Genomic DNA, 27,983 nt, shown 5'->3' on the forward strand with positions numbered 1-27,983 from the left:
GTTTGCTTTAAAGTTGTCTTATTTATATCCACTTTCTTCTGAAAATCTTCCTTTTATGGCCCTCTTCAAAGAAACATTGCAATGGCCCTCTTTTGGGGAGAGAAACATCCTTTTTGCTAACTCCATCTATCAATAGGATATAGGCTCCTTGAGAACAGGGACTATTTTGTCCTGCTTTTTGTATATCCAGAATCTAACATAGTGCATTACCCTTAGTAGGAACTAAATAAATGTTTGTCAAATTAAATTGACTGATCTCATTGGGTCCTCATGAGGTAGGCAGTCTAAGAATGAAGGACAAACAGCAGCAACTTCTGTGGGCTCCCTTAAAATTACCTCTGGGTCAAGATTTGCTTTGACTCAGCTATCTGCTTAAAAAAAAAAGCCCCCATCAATATCTTTTTTACCAGCCCAACTAAAAGGGAAAGGGGAAATTCTCTCTCACACACAAGGGAATATTTTCCCACAAGGAATATACCAGTTGATTTATATAACGAAATATACCTGACTTAAAAAAAACATATGTGGGAACAAACAAATCTAAAAGGAACACATCTGGACAGGAAACATGAATTTTTATGGAAAGAACACATAGATTTGAAACACATATGGCCAAGTAGTGATGTAAAGAAGAGGACACACAATGGCAGGGAATGAACATATGTAGCTGAGTCGTTCGTGCTCCTAGGGCAATGTTCCAACTGTAACATCCCTCTGCATTTTTTTTATTCTGTTTACTTTTCTGCAAAGCCATTGAAGTCACCTGCCTTATTGGTCAGACGATGAAAATGAAAGCTTTAATGTCCACTGCTGGTCTAGTCTCTCAGATGCTTCTGCCCACCAGGTCTTCTTCAAACACACTAACTTCCCAGTTCTGCTATTTCCTCATTTCATGTGACCTTTCCTTCCACCCTATTTTAGCACTCACAGAGATCCTGATCTTGCCATAACTACTAAGCGTTTCCCTATCACAAATGCTGAAATTCTTCTATTTGATCATAATCTTTTCTCATTCCATCATTCCTTTTGCTTTATAATCCCCTTACTCTGTTCTTCATCGTCACCTCGACTTTCACTTCCTTGCATTGGTTATTGTAGAGCAGTGGTTCTCAAACTTTTGTTTTCAGTATCTTTATCCTATTAAAATTTATTGGGGCTCTCTCCAAAGAGTTTTTGTTTATCTGGATTATATTTATAGACATTTACCATATTGGAAATAAAAACTATTTTTGAATTTGTAGACCCTCTAAAAGGGTTTCAGAGATTCCCAGGACCATACTTTGAGAACCACTGTAAAGGGCTGGAACTCTGGAGAAGTGTAATTTTTTTCCCTTTCTCCCTTTTTTACTTTTTGATCTGATTTTTCTTGTGCAGCATGATAAATGTGGAAATATGTGTGGAAGAATTGCATATGTTTAACCTATATTGAATTGGTTGCTGTCTGGGGGAAGGTGATGGGGGAAGAGAGAGAGAAGGATTTGGAGCACAGGGTTTTGCAAGAGTGAATGTTGGAGGCTGTCTTTGCATGTATTTTGAAAATAAAAAGCAATTTTAACAAATGGATGTTTAAAATTGTCTTTACATGGAATTAGAAAAATAAAATACTGCTTAAAATAAAAAATCAGCAAAAATAAATTTAAATATTAAAAAGGAATGCTTAAAAATTAATAAATAATATTTTTGAAAAAATCATCTCCCCTCTATCATCTCTACTCTCATTAATCTTTTATCTCTTTTTAATTGTCTACTTCCCCGATGCCTATAAATATGACTATATGTTCCCCATCTTCCATGATCCCTAACTTGATTCATGTATCCCTATTAGTTATCATCTTATATTGCCTGCCTTTCAAATCCCTGAGAAAATTGTCTACAATTAGTGCCTCCACTTCCTTCCTTCTCATGCTCTTAAGACCTTGTTCCATACACACACACACACACACACACACACACACACACACATACACCATTACATTCTTGACTGGGTTGACTGGGTATTTTCACTGACTATTCTCCATATCTGAGATTCTCTCCCTTCTAATTTTCTCCTCCTGGTTTCCCTGGCTTCTTTAACTCTTATAAGGAGCCTTTCCCAACCTCCCATAATGCTACTACCTCTCTATTGAGTATTTTTAATCTAGATAGCTTGTATATGGTCATTTCCACATTGTCTCCTCCATTAGACTGTGGATCCCTTGAGAAAAGGAACTGGGCCTTTTTTTCATTTTCATTTTTCTTTTACCTTTCTTTGTACCCCCAACACTTAACACAATATCAAGCATACAATAAGAACTTAATAAATGCTTCCTGATCTATTGGGTTTCTGTACTCTGGCTTCTGACTTCATCATTTGCTTTGAAACTGCTCTCTCCAAAGTTACCAATAGTTGCTTAATGGTCAAATCTAATGATCATTTTTTCAAGCTTCATCATTCTTTACTTCTCCACAGCCTTTAATTCTGTCAAAATTACCATCTTCTCGAATTTGTGACCAAAGAAGAACTAGAGACCATTATTGATCACAAAATAGAAAGTTTTGATTATATCAAATTGAAAAGCTTTTGTACAAACAAAACTAATGCAGACAAGATTAGAAGGGAAGCAATAAACTGGGAAAACATTTTTGTAATTAAAGGTTCTGATAAAGGCCTCATTTCCAAAATATATAGAGAATTGACTCTAATTTATAAGAAATCAAGCCATTCTCCAATTGATAAATGGTCAAAGGATATGAACAGACAATTTTCAGATAAAGAAATTGAAACTATTTCTAGCCACATGAAAAGATGCTCCAAGTCTTTATTAATCAGAGAAATGTGAATCAAGACAACTCTGAGATACTATTACACACCTGTCAGATTGGCTAGAATGACAGGGAAAGGTAATAATGAATGTTGAAGGGGATGTGGGGAAACTGGGACACTGATGCATTGTTGGTGGAATTGTGAACACATCCAGCCATTCTGGAGAGCAATTTGGAACTATGCTCAAAAAGTTATCAAACTGTGCAGACCCTTTGATCCAGCAGTGTTACTACTGGGCTTATATCCCAAAGAGATCATAAAGAGGGGAAAGGGACCCTGTATGTGCAAGAATGTTTGTGGCAGCCCTATTCGTAGTGGCCAGAAACTGGGACTGAGTATATGCCCATCAATTGGAGAATGGTTGGGTAAATTGTGGTATATGAATGTTATGGAATATTATTGTTCTGTAAGAAATGACCAGCAGGATGAATACAAAGAAGATTGGTGAGACTTACATGAACTGATGCTGAGTGAAATGAGCAGGACCAGGAGATCATTATATACTACAACAACGACACTGTATGAGGATCAATTCTGATGGAAGTGGCCATCCTTAGCAATGAGATGAACCAAATCAGTTCCAATGGAGCAGTAATGAACTGAACCAGCTACACCCAACGAAAGAACTCGGGGAGATGAGTGTGAACTACTACATAGCATTTCCAATCCCTCTGTTTTTGTCCGCTTGCATTTTTGATTTCCTTCTCAGGCTAATTTTACTTTATTTCAAAAGTATTTGTGCAGCAAAATAACTGTTTGGACATGTATACTTATATTGTATTTAACTTATACTTCAACATATTTAACATGTATCGGTCAACCTGCCACCTGGAGGAGGGAGTGGGGGAAAGTTGGAACAAAAGGTTTGGCAATTGTCAATGCTGTAAAATTACCCATGCATATAACTTGTAAATAAAAAGTTATAATAAAAAAAGAAAAAATATATATATACTTGAAATCACCCTCTTCTTAATTCTCTCTTCTCTAGATTTTTATAACATGCTCTTTCCTGGTTCCCTTTCTTTCTCACGATTTCTTCTCTGTCTCCTTTGCCATCTAGGCAGCACTCACTAATCTCGAGCATCCCCCCAAGTCTCTTCTCTTCTATTTCATTTGGTGTCTCTTCAGCTCCCATGGATTCACCAATCCCTTTTATGCAGATGATTCTCTAGATCTATTCATCCAATGTAACCTTTCCCCTGACTCCGACCTCCTGTCTCCAACCGTCTTCTCGATATCTTGAACTATGACATCTTAAACTCAACCTGTCTAAACCTGACCTCACTGTCTTTCCCCCAAACCACCTCTTGTTCTCGCTCTCATTACTATTAAGGCATCACCATTCTCCCAGTCACCTCCAAGCGGACGTCGCGCTCCATGTGCTCCTGCCTCTCATCCCTCGCATCCCACCTGTTGCCGGGGCCTGTCGATATCACCTTGGTCACACCTCCTGCGCCCCCCCTCCTTCTTTCCTAGGTAAGGCAACCATGTCACCTCACATTTGTGCTCTCACAGTCGCCTCCCGGTTGGTCTCCTGGCCACAGATTCTCCCCCTCCAGCCCATCCTCCGCCCAGCGGTCAAAGGATCCTTTTGGAGCTCATTTAACGGTTCCTTAGTGGATCCCATCCTCATCACCGGCTCCTCCTGGATCACCTTCACTGGCTCCCTGTTTACCTCTGGGATCAGATGGCACATCTTTGGTTTGGCTTCCAACCCCGCCCCCCATCTTTTAGTCTCCTTATACTTTACCTCCCTTGCTGTCCCTCACCTGAGACCCTCCAGCTCCTGACTTGAGACATTTCCGCTGACAGCTCCCCATGCCTGGGAAGCTTCCTTTCCTCTCACCTGGGCTTCCAGCTCAATTCCCCCCTCCACAAGGAGCCTTTGTTTATCCCCCTAATTATGGTGCCTTCCTTCGCCTGATTAGCTCTAATTGATCCTGTCTAGATCTCATTTGCATATTGTCACCCCCATTAGACCGACATATCCTGGAGTGCAGGGACTCTTATTTTTATGCTCCTGCCCAGCACAGGGATTGGCCCACAATAGGCGGTTAATACTCCATTCTACAGGATTGTTGATGGGGGCTACTCTTTGAAAGTCCTCTGCTGCCATCTGCTGGTCTTCCATAGCCAGGCAGCCGTTGAGCTCTTTTAGGGGGCAGCCTCAAGAAATCCACTAGGCCCTGACCATTGTGGGGCTCGGTGGAGGGAGCTGGGGAGAAGGGCCCGAAGAAGTTGGACTGAGGGAAAACCTGAAGGAAACCCAAGGAGCCGGGGGGCGGAAAACAGGAGGAAGGGGCTTCTACGGCTTCTCCACATGGTGGACGCCGTGAGAAAAGGCAATGAACACATTGTCACTGGGTACAAGGGAGCAAAGGAACGGGAAGGGAGGAAGATTTAAAAGCCAAACCGGATTCTGGCTTATCATGGAGGTACTAGGGAGCCCCTGAAGCTTATTGAGAAGGAGAGTGACCAAGCTCGATCATGGAGGAGAAATAGGGAGCCCCTGAAGCTTATTGAGAAGGGGAGTGACCAAGCTCGATCATGGAGGTACTAGGGAGCCCCTGAAGCTTATTGAGAAGGGGAGTGACCAAGCTCGATCATGGAGGTACTAGGGAGCCCCTGAAGCTTATTGAGAAGGAGAGTGACCAAGCTTGATCATGGAGGTACTAGGGAGCCCCTGAAGCTTATTGAGAAGGAGAGTGACCAAGCTCGATCATGGAGGAGAAATAGGGAGCCCCTGAAGCTTATTGAGAAGGGGAGTGACCCGATCAGACACGAACTTTATGGAGAACCCTTCAGCAGCCACGAGGAGAGAGATCAGAGAGAGGCTAGTGCAGCGTCCTGGCGAGAGGGGGCAGGTGGGGAGACAGAGAGAGCCCCGGAACCCCAGGCCCAGAGTGGATCCATATGCCGGCTAATTGCTTGTTGGGGTTTCACTTAACATATATGTGTATGTCGCGTGTGTATAACATCCTGCTAGAAATTGAGTCTCTGCTCCCCCAGCCTACAGAACACATGGATCACATACGTTCCCGCAGACCCTCTTTGTCATAAATCCAGGGTGTGGGGCCGGGTCGGAAACCACTGACTATCTTAATTTCTCGGGCCTTTTCAGCTCCAGATTTCCACGGGTGTTGAAGTGACCGGGTTCAAAGCTAGAGCAGGCGTCTAATGTCTCTTAGAGGAGCCAGGGATCCTTGGAAACTTTCTTCCTTACATGGTTTTCCCATAAGCCGTAGTGAATATTTTTTCCAGTCAGGCTAATTCTGTTTCTCTTTTAGGAAGATGAGGAAGTCAAAGAGAACAGAGAAGAGCTTGCTAGAGGAAGGGAAGACTGGGGGTGGGGGGTGAGATAAAAATACCTGTGGGGAGGGGTAGAGATCCAGATTTTCCTGCCATCTGCATCCAGAGAGGATTATGGAGACTATGCGGATTGAACGAGATGAGGCGAGATCTTTCAAGACAGTGTGAAAATCGAGTAAGGCTTCCATGTATTTCAAAGTTTGAGTAGGCCTGAAGGACTTTAAGCATCAAGTCAAGGGCATACTTAAGTTCCCTCCCTGCTATCCCCTAAGGGCATACTTAAATCCCCTTGTTATCCTTTGACATCAGTGTCTTTCTGTTAGGTCAAATGTGGGCAACTATGTACTTATTGGTCAAGTTCAATTTCTTGGGTAGTTCCCGAGTTTAGAATGTAAGATCCTCAGCCAATAAGGATGAGGGTCAGTGGTGGGAGGGGGTATTTCGATTGTCTGCTCGATGGGTGGGACACCTGATTCTCGAGAACTTATAATAAACTTTGCTTTGCTTCTAGATATCTCTCCAGCTTTTTTATTAAATGCTGTACCACACACGGATCAAAGCGCAGTATTTTCATTTTTTGTTTGTTTCCTTTCTCAAAGGTTTTCCCCTTTTGGTCCGATTTTTCTTGTACAACATGGTAAATACGGACATTTTAAAAGAATTGCACATATTTAACCAGTATCAGATTGTTTGCTGTTTGGGGAAGGGGAAGGCAAAGGAGGAAGGAAGAAAAATTTGAAATATAAACTCTTATAAAAATATATATATATATAAACTATATAAAAAAACAGTATAAAATTATACTGAAACTCCTTACATTTATTACATTTTTTTTGCTATAGAAGAAGGAGAAGGAGAAGGAGGAGGAGGAGGAGAAGAAGGAAGAAGGAAGAAGGAAAAAGAAGAAGGAAGAAGAATCTGGATTTTCCTCTAGGGGATTGACTGTATTTGAATTCCTTTCATTAGCCCAACTCAAAGCCCTGCTCTTTCCAGAAACCTGCTCCCAGCTCTCCAGCCCAAAATGATTCCCCTCCCCCTGCCTGGGTTCCTCTGTTACTTGACTATACCTTCCTTAATATACTGATCATATTGTCTGATCACATATGACAGAGGCCACTGGCTTGTTCTTCCTGTGCTAGACTATAAGCTCCTTGAAGACAAGCTGGGACCTAGCTTCCTTTTAGTCTTCCCACAGGGCCAGGGCAGAGCAGACAGTAATGTCTGAAGGATAAATGGATAAAGAAATGATTCACTCCAAAACATAGTATTTTCACCTTTTGTTGATATTGTTTGTTTACTTATTTTTTTTTTCTTTCTCATGTTTTTTTTCCTTGTGATCTGATTTTTTTTTGTACACTGCATTACGAATATGGAAATATGTTTAGAAGAAGTGCACATGTTTAACCTATATTGGATTACTTGCTGCCTTGGGGAGTGGGAAAGGGGGAGGACAGGGAAAAAATTGGAATATGACATTTTTCAAAGGAGAAGTTGAAAACTAACTTTGCATGTATCTGGAAAAATAAAAATAAAACACTATTTAAAAAGAAGAAATGATTCACTCCCCACAGAAACTTTGTTCATCCCTCCAAAAAAAAAAGGGAAAAAAAAGTTGGGAAGGCACAAGGGGATGAGCCATTCCAGCCTACAGTCCCCAGACATGGCAGAGAACAGTTTGAATCATATAGTTATCTCAGTCTCTCCTTTGTCTTACTCAGAGTAGTCTCAAAAGTGCCATTGAGTTTGGTATAACCTGAGCAGTTTGCCTTGCTTTGAACTTTCACTAGAAAGGTGTAATTCATTCATTTATGATCTCTTGGCCCTCCCATTGTTGAATTCTGTCCTTCCCATCTTTTGATTATCTTCCCAAGGTTGTAACGACCTTGGCTTGGCCCGTTTGTTTTTTGACATATTCTGGCTGGCCAGATCCTCCGGCCACCCCTGGATTAAGTCCGTCCCATGTAGCCAGCCTTGGGTTTGCCATTAGTAGAATGCTGGTGGTTATTCCCTGACCCCTAGACAATAATCAGGTGGGTCTCCTCCCCAAGGGGCCATAGAGAATCTGAACAGGGGGCTGCAGAGTCAGCCCTGTCATGGGGGCTGCAGAGATGCTAGATCCCAGAACTGGCGTCCTGGGTTTGCTTTTAAGAGAGGCTGAGTCAGTCCTAGCTTACTCATTCTATTTAGCATCTCAAGGAAAAGCAACTGGGGGGAACCGTGCTGAGCTATGTTGTGGGGGATACAGGGGGAAAAGACCCTGGCTTTGCCCCTCCCTCCGGAAGAGAACTTCTCATTGAAGAAAGAAGCCTAAACCCCATGAAAAGCTAAACCAAAATATAATACTGACTGTGCCTTAGGACTGAGGTAGAGGCCAGAGAGAGAGAAGGAGGCTGAGCAATAAAGGAAGACTTCATGGTAGAGAAGGAGCCTTGAAGGGTGGGAAAGATTTAGGGAGGCAGAAAGGAAGGAGGGAGACATTCTATCAGGGCAGATGAGTGGTACAGTGGATAGAGCACCAGGTCTGAGCTCAGGGACACTCCTCTTTGTGAATTAAATGCCCCCAAAACTTACTACTGTGTGACACTGGGAAAGTCACATTTGCCTCGGTTTCCTCATCTGTCAGATGAGCTGTAGGAAGACACGGCCAGCCACTCCAGTGCTTCTGCCTAAAAAGCCCCAAACAGGGTCATGAGGAGTTGGATATGATTGAACAATAACATATATGTGTATGTATGTATATATATAATATTCTTTCAACCTACAGAACATGTATGGATTTATATATGCACCCACAGACTCTCTTTGCCATAAATCCAAGATTTGTAGCCAGGTCGGAAACCAATGGCCGTCTTAATCTCTCCGGCCTTTTCAGCTCTAGATGGCAAATGCCTAGATGACATTTAGTGAGAATTTCAGGGTCTATCATTGAGTATATTAATAGCTAGCATTTGTGGGGCACTTTAAGATTATCTCAGCTAGATGATTCCGTCTATTACATCCAATAGATGGAGAGAGCCACCTGCATCCAGAGAGGACTATGGGGACTGAATGTGCAGCACAACATCGGATTTGCCATCCTTGTGGTTGTTTGCATTTTGTTTTCTTTCTCATCTTTTTTTCCTTTTTTGATCTGATTTTTCTTGTGCAATATGATAAATGTGGAAATATATTTGGACATGTTTAACCTGTCTTGGATTACTTGCTGTCTAGGGGAGGAAAGTGAGGGGATGGGAGGGAGAAAAATATGCAGCACAAGACTTTGCAAAGGTGAATGTTGAAAATTATCTTTGTATGTATTTTATTTTTGAAACTTTTTTGTGTGCTCTTATTTATTTATTTTTATTACTAAAGCTTTTTATTTTCGAAACATCTGCATAGATGATTTTCAACATTCACCCTTGCAAAACCTTGTTGGATGTATTTTAAAAATAAAAATAAAGATGAGTTGATCTTCTGCTGGTTCATTTAGTAAGGCAATTAAAAATTTAAAAAAGATTCTCTCAGTTAGTCTTGGCTGTAACCCTGTGATATAAATGCTGTTATTATTCCCTTTTTTCAGATGAGTAAACAGCCTGAATCCTGAGGCCCAGAGCCTCACAGTATCGGAGGTAGGATCCAAACTCCAGTTTTCTGGACTATAAGTCTAGGGATCATTCCTCTCTTCACTTTGCCACAGAGCTGCCTCCCCAGTTTAGACATGTATGGCCCCAGAGGATGGACCTCAGAGCAGCAGGTGGCCCTAAGGGTCAGCAGATTTCTGCTCTGTACAAGGAAAAACAGTTGGAAGCATCCAGAAGTGAAGTGACCTCTGGGAGATGCTTTTGACACAGGAGGGCTTTCTTGCAGAGGTACAATGCCCAGCTGGGAGGGAAGCCATGGGAGAATTCCTGCATGAGGGGTTCTGAAGGCCCTCCCAAAGATAGACTTCCATGATTCCCCCAGGAAGGGGAACATGGAGAGAGTGTAGGACCATGGAGACCACAGTCATTGGAGCACACCCTCCAATAGCTGAGTCCTTGAGGAGAAAGGGAGGGGGTGAAACAGGGGAGTTAAGCAGGACTTCTACTGACATCTCACCATTGTTTTTTTGGCTGAGGCAATTGGGGTTAAGTGACTTGCCCAGGGTCACCCAGCCAGGAAGTGTTAAGTGTCTGAGGCCAGATTTGAACTCAGGTCCTCCTGATTCAGGGCTGGTGCTCTATCCACTGCACCACCTAGCTGCTCTAAAACAATTTTTATGAAGCATTTGCCCCACCAAGGTCATTTCCGGGTGTTGGACAAGTCATTCTCTTACCACAGCTAAGTTGATCTTGTGTGGGACAGCTCTTCCTGGGAGTCTGCCCAGTGTCAGTCAGCCAGAGACAGAACTTGGATATTTGTTTGTGGGGAACTCAAAGGCCCATGTTCCATCTACTACACAACTGCTCATTTGTTTGTTTTTAAGAAAATACCAACTCACAATTGAACTGAGGACCACCATGGCAGAGTCACAAATTCTACTGAAATGGGTTAAAGTTTCACTATTCATACCCATAAAAGAAATCATTCAGGAAAGAAGAGTGAAAAATGCTGCTGGATGAGGAATTCATTTGGAGCTCAAGATTTTAATGAATCCAATTCAAGTGGGACCCGAATATCTATAAATGAGAAGACTGTGAACTTTGCTTCCTTAAAATTTCAGTGTGTTCTGTGTCTCCAGAATAGCCTCGGGGAAGCAAGCGGAGCCTGACAAATATTTGACTATGAATTCAAAACTAGCCAGAGTCTACACTGGAGAAAAATCCTGTAAATGGGAAGATTGTGGGAAATACTTTGACCAGACTATTCTACACATCAGAGAGTACTACAGAGGTGTATAGGATCAGGTGGTATGGCAACGAGAACAGAACCGCATTAGTATTTTGGCTTCACTGCCACACTTGTGACTCATATTGACTTTGACCACTAAGACCCTCAGATCTTTTTTATTTTGTTTTGTTTTGTTTTTTAGAAATATAGACTTTTGTAGGAGAGGCAATCAGAGTTAATTGACTTAACCAGAGTCACATAGCTAGCAACTGCTTGAGGTTGGATTTGAACTCCAAGACCAGTACTCTTTCTACTGCATCGCCCCCTAAAAATGCAGATTTTTAAAATATCTTATCTATCAACACTTTCCCTATTCTCCACTGCTGTAGGTTTTTTAATTGATATTCCTTCATTTCCCAATATTCATTTCCCCTTTAATGTTGTTTGGTCATTTCAGTTTTGTCTGAAACTCTGTAACCCCGTTTTGGAGTTTTCTTGGCAGAGATACTAAAGTGGTTTGCCATATCCTCCTCCAGTTCACTTGATAGGTGAGGAAACTGAGGCAAACACAGTAAAGTGACTTGACCAGGGTCACACAGTTAGGAAGTGTCTGAGGCTGGGTTAGATAGAACAAGAGATGATGAGTCTTCTTGACTCCAAACTCAGTGAGTTCCCCAAATGTCCTCATTTTCCCTTTAGTTATCCCTTATTATAAAGCAGTCCAGCAAAAGTAGCCAAATACCACAATAAATGCTCTGTAAAGAAGGGAGTGTTTTCTAATTACACCTTCGGTTTTATTACATTCTTACTGGTACAGCTGATCTACTGAGCCCAAGTAGAAGATTTTACATTCATTGTTATTAAATTTTAAAGGAATAAAAATGGACAATGAGAAAAAGAAACTATAACTCTGCATATGATATAATGGTATACTTAGGGAGCCTTAGAGTCTTAATTGAGGCAATTAACAGCTTTAGCAAAGTTGCAGGGCATAAAATAAATCCACATAATTAATAAGCATTTCTATGTATTACCAACAAAACCCAATAAGAAGAGAAAGAGAGAAATTCCATTTAAAATAACTGCAGACAGGGAAGTCAGGTGGTGCAGTGACTAGAGCACTGGTCTTGAAGTTAGGAGGACTGAGTTCAAATCTGACCTCAGACACTTAACACTTCCCAGCTGTGTGAACCTGGGCAAGTCACTTAACCCCAATCACCTCCAAAAAACCCCAAAACAAACAAAAATAAATAAATAACTGTAGACGATATAAAATTCTTGGGAGTCTATCTGCCAAGGCAAATGAAGTTGCTACATGAACACAATTACAAAACACTTTTCATACAAATAAAGTCAGATCTAAACAATTGGAAAAATATGAATTGCTTATGCATGGGTCAACTGAGTCAACATAATAATAAAGTGAATAATAAAAATGATAATTCTATCTAAGTTAATTTACTTATTTAGTGTCATATCACATTCATTTGGAAAAATAAAAGTCAAAGATATCAATGAAAAAAAATGTGAAGGAATGTGGCTTAGCAGTACCAGATTTCAAATTATGTTACAAAGCATTAATCATCAAAACAATCAAAACAACTAGCTAAAAAACAGAGCGATGAATACGTGAAGTACATAGTAGTAAAATATGTACTTCATGTATTCATCGCTCTATTTTTTAGCTCTATTTATCAGATACTAGATTACTACAATATATCGTAGAAATCTAGTGTCTGATAAATCCAAAGATCCAAGTTTTGGGGACAAGAAATTTGTCCCCATTGGACAAAAATTGCCAAGGAAACTGAAAAGCAATTTAACAGAAACTAGGCAAAGATCAACACCCACACTGAATACTAAAATAAGGTCAAAATGGATAAATGATTTAGATGTAAAGAATGATATCAAAAATAAATTAGGGGAGCATGGAAAAATGTACCTGTCAGATTTTTGGGAAAAGGAAGAGTTTTTGACCAAACAAGACAGAGGATTATAGTACATAGATCATGATAAGTAAAATGGACAATTTTGATTAAATTTAAGAATATTTGTACAGAAATATAGTCACTATTAGAAGAATAGCAGGAAACTGAGAAAAAAAATTTTATAGCAAGTTTCCCTGACAAAGGTCTCATTTCTCAAATATATAGGAAACCAAGCCAAATTTATAAAATAAGAGTTATTCCCTAAATTGATGAATAAACAATGAGCAAGCAGTTTTCAGAAGAAATCAAAGCTATCGATGGTTACATGAAAAAAAAAATGCTCTAAATCACCATTGATTAGAGAAATGCAAATTAAAATGGCTCTGAGATACTATTACACACTTATCAAATTAACAAACATGATAGAAAAGAAAAATGATAAATACTGAAGAAGATGGGGGGGGGAACCCCAAAGCATCATTGGTGGAATTGTAATTGGTTAAACCACTATGGAGAGCAATTTGGAACCATGGTCAAAGGTCTACAAAACTTCACATATTACTGACCCAGCAGTACACTAGTAGTAAGCCTATATCCCCCAAAAAAAAATTAAAGGAAAAGGAATGGGACTTATATGTACAAAAATATTTATAGCAATTTTGTGGTTGCAAAGAACTGGAAATTCATCCATTGGACTGTGGCTGAACAAGTTGTGGTATATGGTTATAATGGGATATTATTATGCTATAAGAAATGATGGAATGAAGTGAGTAGAATCAAGAGAACATCGTATATAGAAACAAGAATATGTGATCAATTCTGATAGATGTGACTCTTCAGTAGACATGATGGAGAGGGAATGTGGATCACAACTTAGTATTTTCACCTTTTTCATTATTGTTTGCTTGCTTTTTGTTTTCCTTCTCATTTTTTTCCCCTTTTTTGATCTGATTTTTCTTATGCAGCATGATTTTGTGGAAATATATATTGAAGAATTACACGTTTAATATATGTTGGGTTACTTGCTTTCTAGGGGAGGGGTGGAGGGAAGGGAGGGAGAAAAAATTTGGAACACAAGGTTTTGCAAGAGTGAATGTTGAAAACTATCTTTGCATATATTTTTAAAAAATCCTATTATTACAAAAAAGAACAAAAGTGATGAACAGGACAATTTCAGAAAAATCCAAGATGACTCATATGAATTTATCCAGAATGAAGTCAGCAGAAACAGGGAAACATTGTACAGAGTTCCAGTAATATTGTAATAATGCTGTAATATACAGTGAAAGAAAGTAAGAAATTACTCTGATCAAGACAAATTATCCAATTGCCTATTTTTAACCTATATCAGATTGCTTGCTATCCTAGAGACATAGGAGGGAGGATGGGAGAGAAATTTGGAACACAAAGTCTTACAAAAAATGAATGCTGAAAACCATCTTAACAGATATTTGGGAAAAATAAAATACTCTTAAGAAATCTTTAAAAAATTAAAAAGTCTTTAAAAAAAAAACAATGATCCAAGATAATTCCAAAGGATCCATGATTTCTACCTCTAGAGAGAAAACTCATTAACTCTTAGTGCAGATTGAAGCCAACAACAATTAAAAAACAAAACATTTTCTTAATGGGGAGGGGAGTGTTGTGTGTATGTTTTCTTTTGTAACATGGCTAATAGGGAAATATATTTTGCAAGATTTCATATGTATAATTCATATCATTTATCTTCTCATGAAGTAGGAAGGAGGGGGGAGTTTTGAACTCAAAAGTTAAAAAGGATTTAATTTTTAAAAATTAAAAGTAATTGAGAAATAATGAAATAAAATATATGGATTTATGTGTGTGTGTATATATAGTTGGGTTTGCTAATCATCCAGATTTTGTGCAATTTAATAGGCAATAGGTAGCAGGAACGGGTTTTTTTCTTACTGACCTTTAGCTCTTATCTCTAGTGAATTCCTGAGCCAGTAGGAAAAGAAAAGCATCAAAAGACAGAAGTATGTTTTTAAAAAGGAGAGAAGGAGGGGCTGAGAAAATGGGGAATCTTTTCCCCTGGGTGTTGGAAGGCCCCAGAGATGATGGCTCATTTGGACCCTTCCCTAGTCCGCTGTTCTACTGAATCTTACCGCCACCAGCCAGACCACCGGAGCCCCTTGGGAAGGACTCTGTCTCCCCAAGAGCATAGGTTGGGCTCCTTGTTCAGTGAAGATTTGTTAACAGGCCTGGCTGTTAACCTGATTGAGAGAAGCCGGTGAATGTGGGACTCCTCAGAGTGGGTAGGGCTGGGCTAGGAGCTCCCACAGGTGTGAACAATGTGTCCTTTTGGATATAAGCAGCCCCCCAGACCCTTTGCCCAAGGGACAGTTTGGAAGCAGCTTGGCTTGTGGCTGGGAGAGTTGGTTCCTGCTTCGGGACATGGCTGGAGGAGTCTGTCTTCAGCCCTTTCTTGGGAGAGTTAGGACTCCTGCCTCCTCCAGTTTTCTCCCTTCCCTCCTCCTTGGGTTCCTGATGCTTCCTGGGATTTCTTGGCAGGTTCCCCATCCTCCATGGTTCGTGCAGGTTCAATGCCTGGAGTCCCACATGGTGGTGAGCGTTAAAAGAGATCTGTTTGGCACCGGGAAGCTGGTCAAAGCCACGGATCTCAGTCTGGGCCCGGGGGGCTGCAAGCCTGCAGCTGTGCAAGAAGATGCTCAGGTCGTCACCTTTGAGGCTGGCCTCTATGAGTGTGGCAGTGCCATTCAGGTAAGACTCCCATCCCTTTCTTAGGGAAACATGGGTTCTCCTGGCTCCCACCTACTGTGAACTGCCTCTCCCATTCTTGGAAGCACCTAAACCGGAGCAGTCTGGGGTCAGCCTCGGAGCTGCAGAAAGACTTCGACACGAGTCCCTTTTCTGGAGTGCTTGTGATGTTCATCCACTCAAACACCCCCACTTTACAGATGAAGAAATTGAGACCCAGAGTGGTAAATTGAATTTGGGTGAAAAGATCAGTTTTATCTAGAACATAAGATTTCGGACATAAGGTGAATGTTGAAAACTGTTTGCATGAATTTGGAAAAATAAAATACTACTAAAATTATGAAAAAAAAATTTTAAAAAGAAAAAGATCGGTGCTCTAGAACTAGAAAGAACCTTAAAGGTCATCCGATTCCCCCTCATTTTACAGATAATGCAATTGAGGCACAGAGGAGTAAAGTGCTTTACCCAGAGCCACTCAGCTAGGAAGTGGGTATGGGAAAAGGAACAACAACAATAATAGCTAAGATTTACCGAAGGGCACTAGGTACTACAGGCCTGGAGTCAGGAAAACTCTTCCTGAGTTTAAATCCAGCCTTAGACACTTAATAACTGTGATCCTGAACTTAAAAAAGAAAAAAAAAAAAAAAAAAAAAAACAAAGGAAAAAAAAAGTAAAACGAAAAATCAAGCAGCAGTTAACAGGAAAGAGCTTCTTGTTCAAGCTCTCTTCATGTCAGTCACTATTCTGTTTCTCTAACTGGAGCCAAGTCCAAAGCCTCCATTTAAGGAAGGAGTTTAGCTCAGAATATTCTGATTTTTCACTTTTCTGCACTAGTTGGGGACTTCTCAGATTGCCCCCTCCCCTATGGTTCCTCACCCTCCTTTCCAACTTTCTTTTGTGTTCTGTCTTTTGTAATTAGATTGTGAGTTCCTTGAGGTCTGGAACATTATTATTATTATTATTATTTATTTATCATTTGTAGCCCTGACTCTTGGCTTGGTGCCTGGCACACAGTAAGAGCTTAATAAATGTTGATTGATGGATGCATAAGAGGTATAACTTCTCAGATCCTATTTTCTCATTTATAAAATTAAAGAAATCTCACAGGTTTGGTGCGAAGGAATAATCCAAGTCTTGCAGCACTGCCAGAATTTGGCTCATGTGCAACAGGGACAAATAACCTTGGCCTTTTTGGGCCCATGTGGCAGTCCTAGGAGGGAGTATCCCACAAAGTGAAAGCAGCATTTCTCAAGGTTCTGGAGGGAAGCACAAGACCAAACCTTCCCTCCTTAGAGAGCGAGCTACTTGACTGCCACCTAATTAATCCTCTCACCAGGTCCAAAGGCAGTGGAGGACTACAGTATGGGTTAAGGGTTGTCTTTTGAAGGGAGGGGTATTCTAGGGACCTCATATGGAAGCACTTGAATTAGAACCAACTGTGATAAAGATTAATTAAGCCTCTTAACTGTTTCTTGCAGGTAACTCCAGATGGACTAATATACCGCACCAGCTTGTTCTACCGCCCACACCCAATTGGAAATTTTACCATCTTAAGGACTAATCGAGCAGAAGTTCCCATTGAATGCTACTATCCTAGGTCTGTATCAGATGGCAGCCTGCTTTTCTCACTTCTAAAAGATAGTTCTCCCTAAACATACTGGCTATTCTCTTTCTATAAATCACAGCTATTCAAAGCTTAAAATTCCTAAATGGGTCCTTCAGTAAAATGGAGTAAAGAAAAAAACAAACAAATAAATAAACAAACCGATCAAACGAAAACATTTCTCAAGTTTCCTCTCTTCCTCCTGTAATTTTTCTTTGTTTTCCTACTTATCACATTCTGACCCCCTAAGACTTTAGTGCCAATTTCCCTTCTCCTTACCACTCTCACTTAATTGAATAATCATACTTTAACTAGGGGTCCCTTTGAGACCCAGAAGTATTGCTCAAGGTTCTGCCATTAAATGATAGAACAAGACTTACCTTAGCTCTTTTGGTCCTTCTACCAAGAAATAATCCATGGTTTTTGTAGAATCAGGAAGTGATATTGGGCCTGTCTAGTCCAATCCCCTTCTTTTACCAATAAGGAAACTAAAGCTACCTAACTCGACCGTTGACACCTCCAATTTGACTTTGTCAAGTTAGCTTCACACCAAGCAGATAGGGAATGGGTAACGTGAAGCTGCTTGTCAAGTGTCAGTCATGGTACTAGTCAGTTCTGGAAGGTCTGAGGGCAGACAGTCACCAAGACTTTGGAAAGTGAAGGTTCCTGATGGTCAGACTTCTTTTAAGTCACTGAAAATACTTCTAAGACGACCCAACTCTTGAGTGCAGGGTGGGGAGGTGGGAAAATGTAGCCATGTTCCTGACCCAGGCTGAAGGGAGTGGAAGCCCTGATAAACTTGGATAATTTCTTTGCTATGATCCATATTGTCATCTTATAAAGAGGCAAGCACATCAATCCGTGTTTTTATTTTTCAGAAAATAGATCTCGTCAGGATTGTTTGAGTCGTTATTAATAGGATTTAGAGCCGGAAGGCAACATTATCACAACTTCATGTTTCAATGTATATCCATGTCTTTTATTTTTAAATTTTTATCCCTTATGAATTTCTTTACCTGAGAAATGAGAATAACTAACCAGAAACACCTAAGGTAGATGGGGAAGAGGGAAAAGGAGAGAGCAATCAAGGATAACAGGCTGGGAGTCTGGGAGGATAGTGTTAATTGACAGAAGAGATTTTTTTTTTGGGGGGGGGGCAGGATGGGGGGAAGAGGAGAAAGAGGATGTTTTGGACATGATCCACTTAAGATGTCTATGGAAATCCACCCAGCCTTTCATCTCCAGTTGCTTATTAGAAACTGCTGAAAGTTGACAGATAGACAAGTAGATTGAAAGTCCTCTATTTAGAGATTAAAATTATGGGAGATACTCAACTAACAGAGGGGAAAGGAGGGACAGAGACTATGGTCATCAGATTTAACCTGGATGAGGATTCCAGCAAGAGATTGAGAAGGAGCTGTTAGCTAGGAGAACTAGCAGAGAGCAATTTCATTGAAAACCTAGAGAGCTGAGGATATTGGGAAGAAGGTGATGGCTGAAAGATGAGGACTGAAGTTTTTTAGAGCAATTAAAGGGGTGGGGAAACTAAGCATTTACAGAGTGCCTTCTTGGTGCCAGACAACATATTAAGTGTTTTATAAATCTCATTTGAGCCCTTTAGCAACTTTTAGAGGTAGGTGCTATTCTCCTTTTAGTTGAAGAAACTGAGGTAAACAGAGGTAAGTGACTTGCCCAGGATCACAGTTACTATTTGAGGTTGAATTTGAACTCTTTTCTCCAAAGTTACTAGGTATCTCTAGGCCTAGAATCGGGAAGCTCAGAGTTAGAATTGAATGATGACAGAAGCCAGATTGCAGAGAGTTAAGAAGATAAAAAGTAAGGAAATGAAAGTACTTGTTATAGAGGTACTTCTTCTTCCATAAGAAGAGAGAAAGATGGCCGGCCCAAATGGACAGATCCAACAAGATGTTTTGAAGGATGGGGAGATAGGAATGTTTAACGATCCTTCAGGTAGGATCTATCACATGGTCAGACTGGTCAGATTTGCTTTGATTCTTCTTCCAGGTGGGGCAATGTAAGTAGCAGAGCTGTCCAGCCTACATGGGTGCCCTTTAGGTCCACCATAGCTTCTGAAAAGAAGCTTAACTTTTCTCTGCACTTGATGAATGGTAAGTTGAGGGACTATGGGAAGGAGCCCTATATTATCTGTCATCCAGGTCTAATTTGCATGTGGAAAAGTGTATTGTTATGGGTCTAAATTCAGAATTCTAAAAAGAAACTAATGAATTAAAAAAAATAACTTTGCCGCTGCTTTTTCAATATCTGTATATAATATTCGTGGTCATCCTGCCTTCCAGATGATTGGACGGCCGAGAGTAACTCGGCCAAGTTCCGGCTGGGTGACGTAGCCCACCTTCAGGCTGAAGTGCACACGGGTGGCCACGTGGCGCTGAAGCTCTTTGTTGACAGCTGTGTGGCTACCCCGAGCCCAGACAAGAACTCGGAGCCCCGTTACCGCATCATTGATTACCATGGGTACGTCCCTCATTCTTTCAGGTTCAGATATGGCTCTTGAAGAGCACGTCCCTTCAACACCTTCCTGTTCTTCTAGGTGCCTGGTAGATGGCCTTTCTGAATCTTCCTCAGCCTTCAGAGCCCCCAGGCCTAAGCCAGACATCCTCCAGTTCACAATGGATGTGTTCCACTTTGTCCAAGATTCCCGGAAACTGGTAACCAGTTTTTCCTAGACCGAGTAAATTGTCACGTTTTCTTGCCCTTCCCTAATATCCGACTTCTCCTCTCTTAGATCTACATTACATGCCATCTGAGGGTCACTGTAGCTGACCAAGCCCCAGACCAAATAAACAAGGCCTGTTCCTTCAACAAGTCCACCAATAGGTAAGTGGGTCTTGGGAGTAGGAATAGGGAGGGCCAGGGCTGGTCACATCTTAAATCTCTAATCCACCTTCTATATAACAGGTGCCACAATGATATTCTTAAAGCTTAGGACTGACCATGTTAATCCCTCAAACTTTCAATGGCTCCCTATTAATTTGAAATAAATTTATATTCCTTTGCCCTTTAAAGCCCTTCAAAGCCTGGCCCCAACCTACATTTCCTGCTATCTTCTATATTCCTCCCCTTCATACAGCGACTATGTCCTTACTGTTCTTCACACATTGCAATGCCATCTCCCATCTACTTCCTTTTACGTATCTATTTTGAGATTTGGGGTTTTTTAAATTGCTGATTTCCTTCAAAACTCTGCTTAGAGGGGCAGCTGGGTAGTGAAGTAGATAGAACCCCAGCCCTGAAATCAGGAGGACCCAAGTTTAAATCTGACCTCATGCTTCACACTTCCTAGTTGTGTGACTCTGGGCAAGTCATTTAACCCCAACTGCCTAAAATAAATATAAATAATTAAGCAAAAAATAAATAAATATAAATAAAAAAAAAACTAGACTTAGATTTCATGAGACCTTGTCTGATTTGTTTCCTTATTCCCTACTATCTTCTATATGTAGAACAATGATCTGCCATATCCCTCCGTGTATGTGTATATATATATGTGTTTGAGGATAAACCAGGACTGTTTTATTTCTGAATCCCTAGCACATAGCAAAAATGCAAAAAATATCTGGAGTAAAACTGATTTTTTTTCCTTCATTTCCATTCCCCCTCTTTCTTCACCCCCATCTTTCTCCAGTTGGTTTCCAGTAGAAGGATCTCCTGAGATCTGCAAGTGCTGCAACACCAAAAACTGTGAAAACCCCAACGGTTCCAGGGGCCTACTTCCTATCTCTACAAAGCCCTGGAAAAGAATGGCTTCCCTCCACCAGCAGCAAGGTGAGATGGATATGAGGATAATCTGGGGGCTCAGTTCCTTTATCCTTCATCCTACCCATGGTTCCATGTCTCAAGCATGGAGCCAGCACTCCACTCTTGAGACGGCTTCCCCTATAATTACTGAGAGGCACTGGTAATAAAGTAGGATTATGTGGAATCAAAATTTGAGTCTGTTGCTTACTTAGACAGATTGGATTAATTTCTACTGTCTAAGCCTTTCTTTACCCATCTGTAAAATGGCTAGATGGCTTCCAGGGTCCCCTACGGCTCTGGAACAACTTGTGGCTAAACTTAGCCATGGTTAATGGGCATCAAGTCTGATTTTTAAGCCCTGTTCTAAGCCCAGTTGTGAGTTTCGTGTTCTCTCCACCCTAGCGAGAGAGGCAGACCTCACTGTTGGGCCCGTGTTTTTGGCAATGAACGTCAGCCGTCACACCCCATGGGAGCCCAACCCGGATTTCGTGGAAAAGTACGCAGCCCTTGGCCTGGGCCTGTCCCTGATTGCTGTCTCTGTTTTTACCTTAGTCATCATGGCCCTGGTCCTCCTCTGTAGGAAGCACAACAGTGCTTCTTGATTTGTCTGCTGGCCAATAAAAATAAGAGATTCTGTCTGACTGGTGTGGTAAATTAACATTAATGGACCAGCCGAGGGAGGTTGGCTCTCAAGCTGATCACTTGGTATTCCCCTGGACTGATCCTGGGCAGAAAAGGGGAACAATTCTCTTCCTCCCCACCCCCATCATAAAATATTTGTTGTGGAGCAGGGGTAGGGATGGGGAAGCAACAGAGTAGAAAACATTTAGTTTGTGCCCTAATCCCAGGAACAAGATTCCTCACTAATCTCCAAATAAGCGAACTCCAATCATGTTTTCATTTCTTCCTGAACCATGAATACCCCATAGAATGCCCGGAGAAGAAGTCATCTAACCTGTTTCCATGCTTCTAGGTAAGGAGAGCTCACTACTTTATCGTCATAATAGCCATGGGAAAGATGCTTTATTCCTGACCATTTGAACAAGGATCCATTTCATGAGATCAGATATAAAAGAAGAAAAAGGCCTTAAGTCCCTTCCTGAGAGTTCAACTGTTTGATTTTTTTTTTTTTAGCAAAAAAAAAAAAAAGAAAATAGGAGCTTGTTTAGAATGAGAAATTAGATCTAAGGCAGGATTTGTACCCAGAGCTCTAAAGCCCCCAATCCAGTGTCCCATCCATGCCTCTAACTTCTAGGTTTTGTTTTAAAAGAATCTATTGAGAGAACTCAAGATCCCTCCTTTGAAGGATGCCTTGTTCTTAGTCTTACTTATCCTACAACTAGCTGGCTCTTTGACCAAACAGTGACTTAATCTTGCAGATGTCTCAAACAGCTGTAGGGCCCGAGGTGGGACATGGGGGTCTGTGTGGTTGCCAGCAGAATGGGGCTGGGGTTGTTTTCTTCCCAGCCCTGGACAAATGGGACTTTTCTCAGATGTGATCAGACTGAAGTTGTGATAAGGAAGCATCGTTAGGAAATCAAATATCATCCATAGGTAACAGACTAAACTCGGGGCCACTAAGACCAGAGCTGCTTCTTGGGGGCTTGGGAGTTCTCTCATGCCCAAACACAGCTTTGTTACTTGGTGCCAAGTGCCCCACTTCTGCTGAGACAATGATAAGGCAGATGATAGGGTCTTAAGAGGTCTGGACGGTTCTGTTTGAGCTTCCCTTTCCCTCCCCCCTCTGAGATCTTGGGGCAAGCTAATTTATAGATCTAATGTTCCCAGCACAACTGGTGACCCAAAGCCATGGGGCATAAAGGAAAAGGTGCTAGATTTGGAATCGAAAGGGCTAGTTTCAATCTCACCTTTATTACTTCCTGTCTTTGGACTTAAGCAAACCACTTGATCTCAGTAGGCTTCAGTTACTCATTTATAAAAATGAGTGTTGGAACAAATGGCCTCCAAGGGCCATCTTTTAGTGTCTAAAATTGATACTAATGTCTTAGTATAGCAGGTTCATAAAGGAAGTTCCCTGATCACCTGGACTTAGCTGGGGGGGCTGATGAGCCGTGAGGGCTTGGGCCCTTACTCTTACTGTGGGCCTGATCCTTGGTGGTTTATGGAATTGTAGACTAGTAACTAGGACGAACTGTTTTCCTGGACTTCCCTTCCAACTTGCCTATAAAAGGCATTTCCATAGCAGAAATCTGCCTTTTTCTGAGCGTAGGTGAGAGGCCTGAAAGGGAACTCGGGCCTTGGGGTAGGGGCATCTTGGGTGGCATCTTGGCTTTAGAATGTTTAGTGGGCCTGGGCCCAGAGTCTTTAGAACCTTCCTTCCTTAGGTTTAGCACAAAGGGGTGGCTTCTCTTTAGAGGAAAAAAAAAAAGAAGAAAAAAGGATCCATGGACGGCCATTTATAGTGTTTTTTTGTTTTTTTTCAGATGGGGGAATAGTGATTAAAAGCTGGAAATGGAGGGGATACTAATTAATTGGGAAATGGCTGGACATGTGATAAGATTCTTATGCTGTAAAAATGATAGATGGTTACAAAAAAATGTAGGGAGACATAAAAAAGTGAATAGAATCAGGAGAATGATTATTTTTTACCATATTGTTATATAAATCAATTTTGAAAGACTTAGTAACTCTGATCAACACACTGGCTGACCACTTTTCCAAAGGACTCGGGATGGAATATTCCATCTATTCCTAGAGAAAGGTGGTGGATTGAGTCAAGATTGAAGAATATTTCCTTCTCTCCTTCCTCCCCTCCCTCTCTTTCTTTCCTCTTATCTCTTTTCCCCCATCTTTCTCTTCTCCCCTTTCCCACTTCCCCTCCCCATTTCTTGAGGCACAGATTTAAGTGACTTATGCAGGCTTATGTCCCAAGTTAGCATTGAAGGTAGCATGAGAGTAAGAAAGATCTTAATTTTTACATTCGCCTAATCTGTTTTCTTCTAACTTTTGCTGTTATTTATATGCTTTTCTATTATCAATCAACTAAGACATCCAAGGGGGAAATGAATCTATGTGGATTTTTCCTTTTGAACTGGAAAAAGCTTCAACTCCAGGTCATGGGCCTAAGTCAGTGTTGGGGCAGCCCTAGGATCTGGCGTGATTTGGGTAAAAGATCACTGGGTTGTGTCAGATTCTAGTTTTAGTTCCACCATTCACTCTAGATCGAGCTCCTAACCTGGAGTCCACAAACTTGGGGAAGGTGGAGGGGAAGACTCTGATCATTATATTTAAATATAACTGGTTTCTTCTATAATCCAATGTATTTTATATCGTACATTAAAAAACCTCTACCTATTAGAATCCCTAGCCTCCTAAAGAGCTCAGTTCAAGTGCCAGTTCATACATGAGACCCTTCATGTTCTTCCAGATGCCCATACTCCTCTCCCCATTACTTTTTATTTATCTTGTGAATATAAAGAATATAACAGGAAGACAGATTCTGTGGCATAGTATTTTTCTAAGAGAATGTTGTTTCTCAGTCATTTCAGTCACGTCCAATTCTTTGACACCATTTGGGGTTTTTTAGTTTTGTTTTGTTTTTGGCAAAGTGGTTTGCCATTTCCTTTTTCAGCTCATTTTACAGATAAAGAAAATGAAGGAAATATGGTTAAATGGCTTGCTTAGGGTAGGAAGTCTCTGAGGTCATTGAACTCATCTTCCTGACTATGGCCTGCTGTTCTACCCACTCAGCCACCTAGCTACTCCTACCAAAGGAGTTAGCTGACCTTCTTTAATAATTTTTCAACCCTAACAACAACAACAAAAATGAGAAGCTGCCCTGGGATAAGAACACATCTCCTTTCCTGTCTTACCTTGCTTATGCCTCAAGGATTTATTTCTACTAGGTCTGGAGGCAAATTTATAGTCACTAATAATCTGAATCCCTTGACAGATGCTCCTATTTTTGGAACTTGGGTTTGTAGAAGGCTGCTACCTCAAGGTGCCTCCCTTATGTTTGCAAATCCCAGTTGGGTCATTGCCCACTCCTCCTCCCCTGCCCCACAGCTTTACTAAACCTGTCCCTTACCAGAAAGTTAAACCTTTCCCCAATATTACCCCTGTCAGCAAGAGTTAACTATCTACCTGTCCACCTATCATCTACTTCTCTGTATTTTTCATCTCATCTTTTTATCTCTATATCATGTATCTCTTTCTGTATCTATTTATATAGAAGTGAAACAATAGCAGAGACTAATAAAGGAAATTATTTCATATTAATAATCAATTATTAAATTAGAGCTGAGATTTTCCCTTATTTTCTCATTCAGAAACTATAAATCTATATGTTCAGTCACTGATGGATGAGATTGACCAAATCACCAGCCATCAAGAGAACCTTAGAAAAAAAATTGATCTAAGATGAATTCCAACCCATTTTGTTCTACTCAGGCAGGCCCCCATGGAGGGGGACAAGGAATAAAATCCTGTCTACGTTGTTTGAGGCTGGGGATGGTCTGGCTTGAAATAGTCTCTTTTTGTCCATGAATGACATAATCAAAGTCATGTTGCCCAGCCCCTCATTAGAGTAGACCCACCTCTCATTATAACATTAACCAGAGTTTATTGTCACTGTCAGGAACTGCCATGGACAAATAAATGTCAAGAAGTACCATGATCCATCTTTGGCATTGCAGAGTGCCACTGACCCCTTTTATTAATTATTCACTAGAATAATTAACAGAATGGCTAATTACCCAGAAACTATTTCTCTTCAACTTTTTATAAGAGCAATGATAAGAGAATGGTTTGTTTGGATAGGAAGCAGCCAGAGGTTCTTGCTGTTGATTATAGAGACAGAATCAACTTTTTTTGATCTTTCTCACAAAGAGACAGGAAATCTTCATAGAGATATGAATATTGAACCAGTTTTTTTCTACTAGGCAAGGCAAAGGGAATCCAGTTCCTTTAGCTGCATTACAATTCCACTGATGTATGCTCATCAATTCTAGGGGCAAATCAGTCTTTATAATGGTCCAATCCTTACTGCCCCCACATCAGCCCTGATGGAAGGAGTTGGGTAGCCTGCAGCCATAGTTTGCCCCACAGTCAACCTGTTTTGCTCTTCTCCTCACGTGATAGGTCACCACAAGAATGACTGTCACCATTTCTGGCTTCTTTCCCCATCCCCAGCTCTACTCCTTGCCCCAAGCCCTACAGAAAATACAGTCCCAGAAACCTAAGTTTAAAACCCATCTCTGACTGATGAATCTCAGAGGATTGTGTCTCCATAACAACATAAGAACCATATGTATGTTTTGAATTTATTTACATATATGTCATACACACATGTGTGTGTGTATCTATATGATCATAGATTTAAAGCTGGAAGTCATTTTTACCCAATCCCCTTACTTTATAGATAAATAGAGGCAAAGAAAAGTTAAGGGGCTTGAGCAATATCTTATAGCTAATAGTAATATATAATATAATATAATATGATGTGATATATAATATATAATATTGTTATATATAATATATGTAATTATGTAATATATATAATAATCCCACTTCAGACAGTGGGATTCAAACTTATCTTCCTGAATTCTAACCACTTTACCAACTACCAGCCTCCCCAGAGCCTGAGATGAAATAGGGGGAATAACGCCTCCCAAATGTTGTACGATACATTTTGCATTTGTGATTAAACTTTTTCAGTAAATGTCTTTGTGAAAACTAATCCAACTGTTAATAGTTGAATGGAACTGGAGAAGAGAGGGACCCACACCCTTGATAGTGGAGGTAACACCATTGATGGGGCTGGAGTCATTTGTAGAGAGTCTAGACACCATCCAAACTCCCTTAAGAATATCAGAGGTGGTGCAGTGGATAGAGCACCAGCCCTGAAGTCAGGAGGACCTGAGTTCAAATCTGAATCAGACACTTAACACTTCCTAGCTGTGTGACCCTGGGCAAGTCACTTAACCCCAATTGCCTCAGCAAAAAAAAAAAAAAAGAAAAAAAGAAAAAAATTAGAATAGCCCAGAAAGACTTACATGAATTGACACTGAGTGAAATGAGTAGAATCAAGAAAACATTATACACAGAAATAGCAAGATTATGTGATGATCAACCATGATGGACTTGGTTCATCTTAATAATGTGATGATTCAAGGCAATTCCAAAAGATTTGGGATGGAAAATGCAATCTGCATCCAGGGAGAAAATTATGGAGACTGAATATGGATTGAAGCATAATATTTTCACTTTTTGTTTGTATTTTTTTCTTATGGATTTTTCCTTTTGGTCTGATTTTTCTTGTATAACATGACAAACATGGAAATAGGTTTTTAGAAATTGCACAAATTTAATCTATCTTAGATTACTTGCTGTCTTGGGAAGGGAGGAGGTAAGAGAGGGAGGGAGAAATTTTGGAACACAAAGTCTTACAAAAACGAATGTTGGAAACTATATTTACATGGATTTGGAAAATAAAATGCTATGGAAAACTTAAAAAAAAAATACCAGAGAACCTTGAAGAAGGAGTGAAATGTAACCTTTCTGGCTCTTAGGCAATTGGGACCCAGGTAGTCAGTGTTACAATTTCCAATAATCAGACTGCATGTAGTTATCATTCCTTTAGGGGCTATTCTCTCAAAACAAATGGACAAGGGCTCTGAATTTTCTAGGTAGCCCAATTTCTCAATTCTAACATTCTTCCTATGTGCTTTCCTATAAAGACTGAGGTGGAGGAAAGCCCCAGAGACAAAGCTAAACCTAAGAGACAAAAGACTTAACTTCCTTCTGCCTAGCCACATTCCTGCCTTTCAGATACTTAGGAAAGAGGGTTTTGAGCTCATTCCCTGGTCAGCAAAGTGTTTTAGGAAGAACTTTGCCTTCAGGGCCCTGTTCCTCAGTATCCAGCAAAGCATTTGAGCTAAGAAATATTAAAATATTGTCAAGGGCAAGCCAACTTCCTGACATCACCTTCCAAAATCAGAATGGAAATGTACAAAAGGAAGCATTACAGCAAGAAATGCACACGAGGAAACAGATTTCTGAAGAAAAATTTAAA

At 40.6% G+C, this 27,983-nt stretch overlaps 2 protein-coding genes across 2 annotated transcripts in view; both read left to right on the plus strand.

Moving 5' to 3' along the window:
* The first annotated feature begins 15,161 nt into the window (after nt 1-15,161).
* ZP3 (zona pellucida glycoprotein 3) lies at nt 15,162-21,591 on the plus strand. The gene is made up of 8 exons (XM_012549947.3): nt 15,162-15,570; nt 17,046-17,164; nt 19,196-19,299; nt 19,489-19,666; nt 19,743-19,860; nt 19,938-20,029; nt 20,838-20,977; nt 21,353-21,591. Exons 1-8 carry the CDS (start codon nt 15,244-15,246, stop codon nt 21,550-21,552), a joined length of 1,278 nt encoding a protein of 425 aa, XP_012405401.2. The 5' UTR covers nt 15,162-15,243; the 3' UTR covers nt 21,553-21,591.
* A 173-nt stretch (nt 21,592-21,764) lies between these two features.
* Nucleotides 21,765-27,983, plus strand: part of DTX2 (deltex E3 ubiquitin ligase 2) — a 68,223-nt gene continuing 62,004 nt past the window's right edge. Inside the window, exon 1 of the mRNA XM_023503779.2 lies at nt 21,765-21,923. The gene's annotated coding sequence lies outside the window, so the exon portion shown is untranslated. The remainder of the gene's footprint in view (nt 21,924-27,983) is intronic.

Source organism: Sarcophilus harrisii, chromosome 4, assembly GCF_902635505.1.
Source record: "Sarcophilus harrisii chromosome 4, mSarHar1.11, whole genome shotgun sequence".
NCBI classification, from domain to species: domain Eukaryota; kingdom Metazoa; phylum Chordata; class Mammalia; order Dasyuromorphia; family Dasyuridae; genus Sarcophilus; species Sarcophilus harrisii.

Excerpts from the sequence above, each read along its gene's own strand:
- ZP3 (XM_012549947.3), top strand. The coding sequence starts at position 15,244 with ATGGCTGGAGGAGTCTGTCTTCAGCCCTTTCTTGGGAGAGTTAGGACT. Across the intron at positions 19,667-19,742 it reads CGCATCATTGATTACCATGG|GTGCCTGGTAGATGGCCTTT; the intron begins GTACGTCCCTCA and ends CTGTTCTTCTAG. Across the intron at positions 20,978-21,352 it reads TTCCCTCCACCAGCAGCAAG|CGAGAGAGGCAGACCTCACT; the intron begins GTGAGATGGATA and ends TCTCCACCCTAG.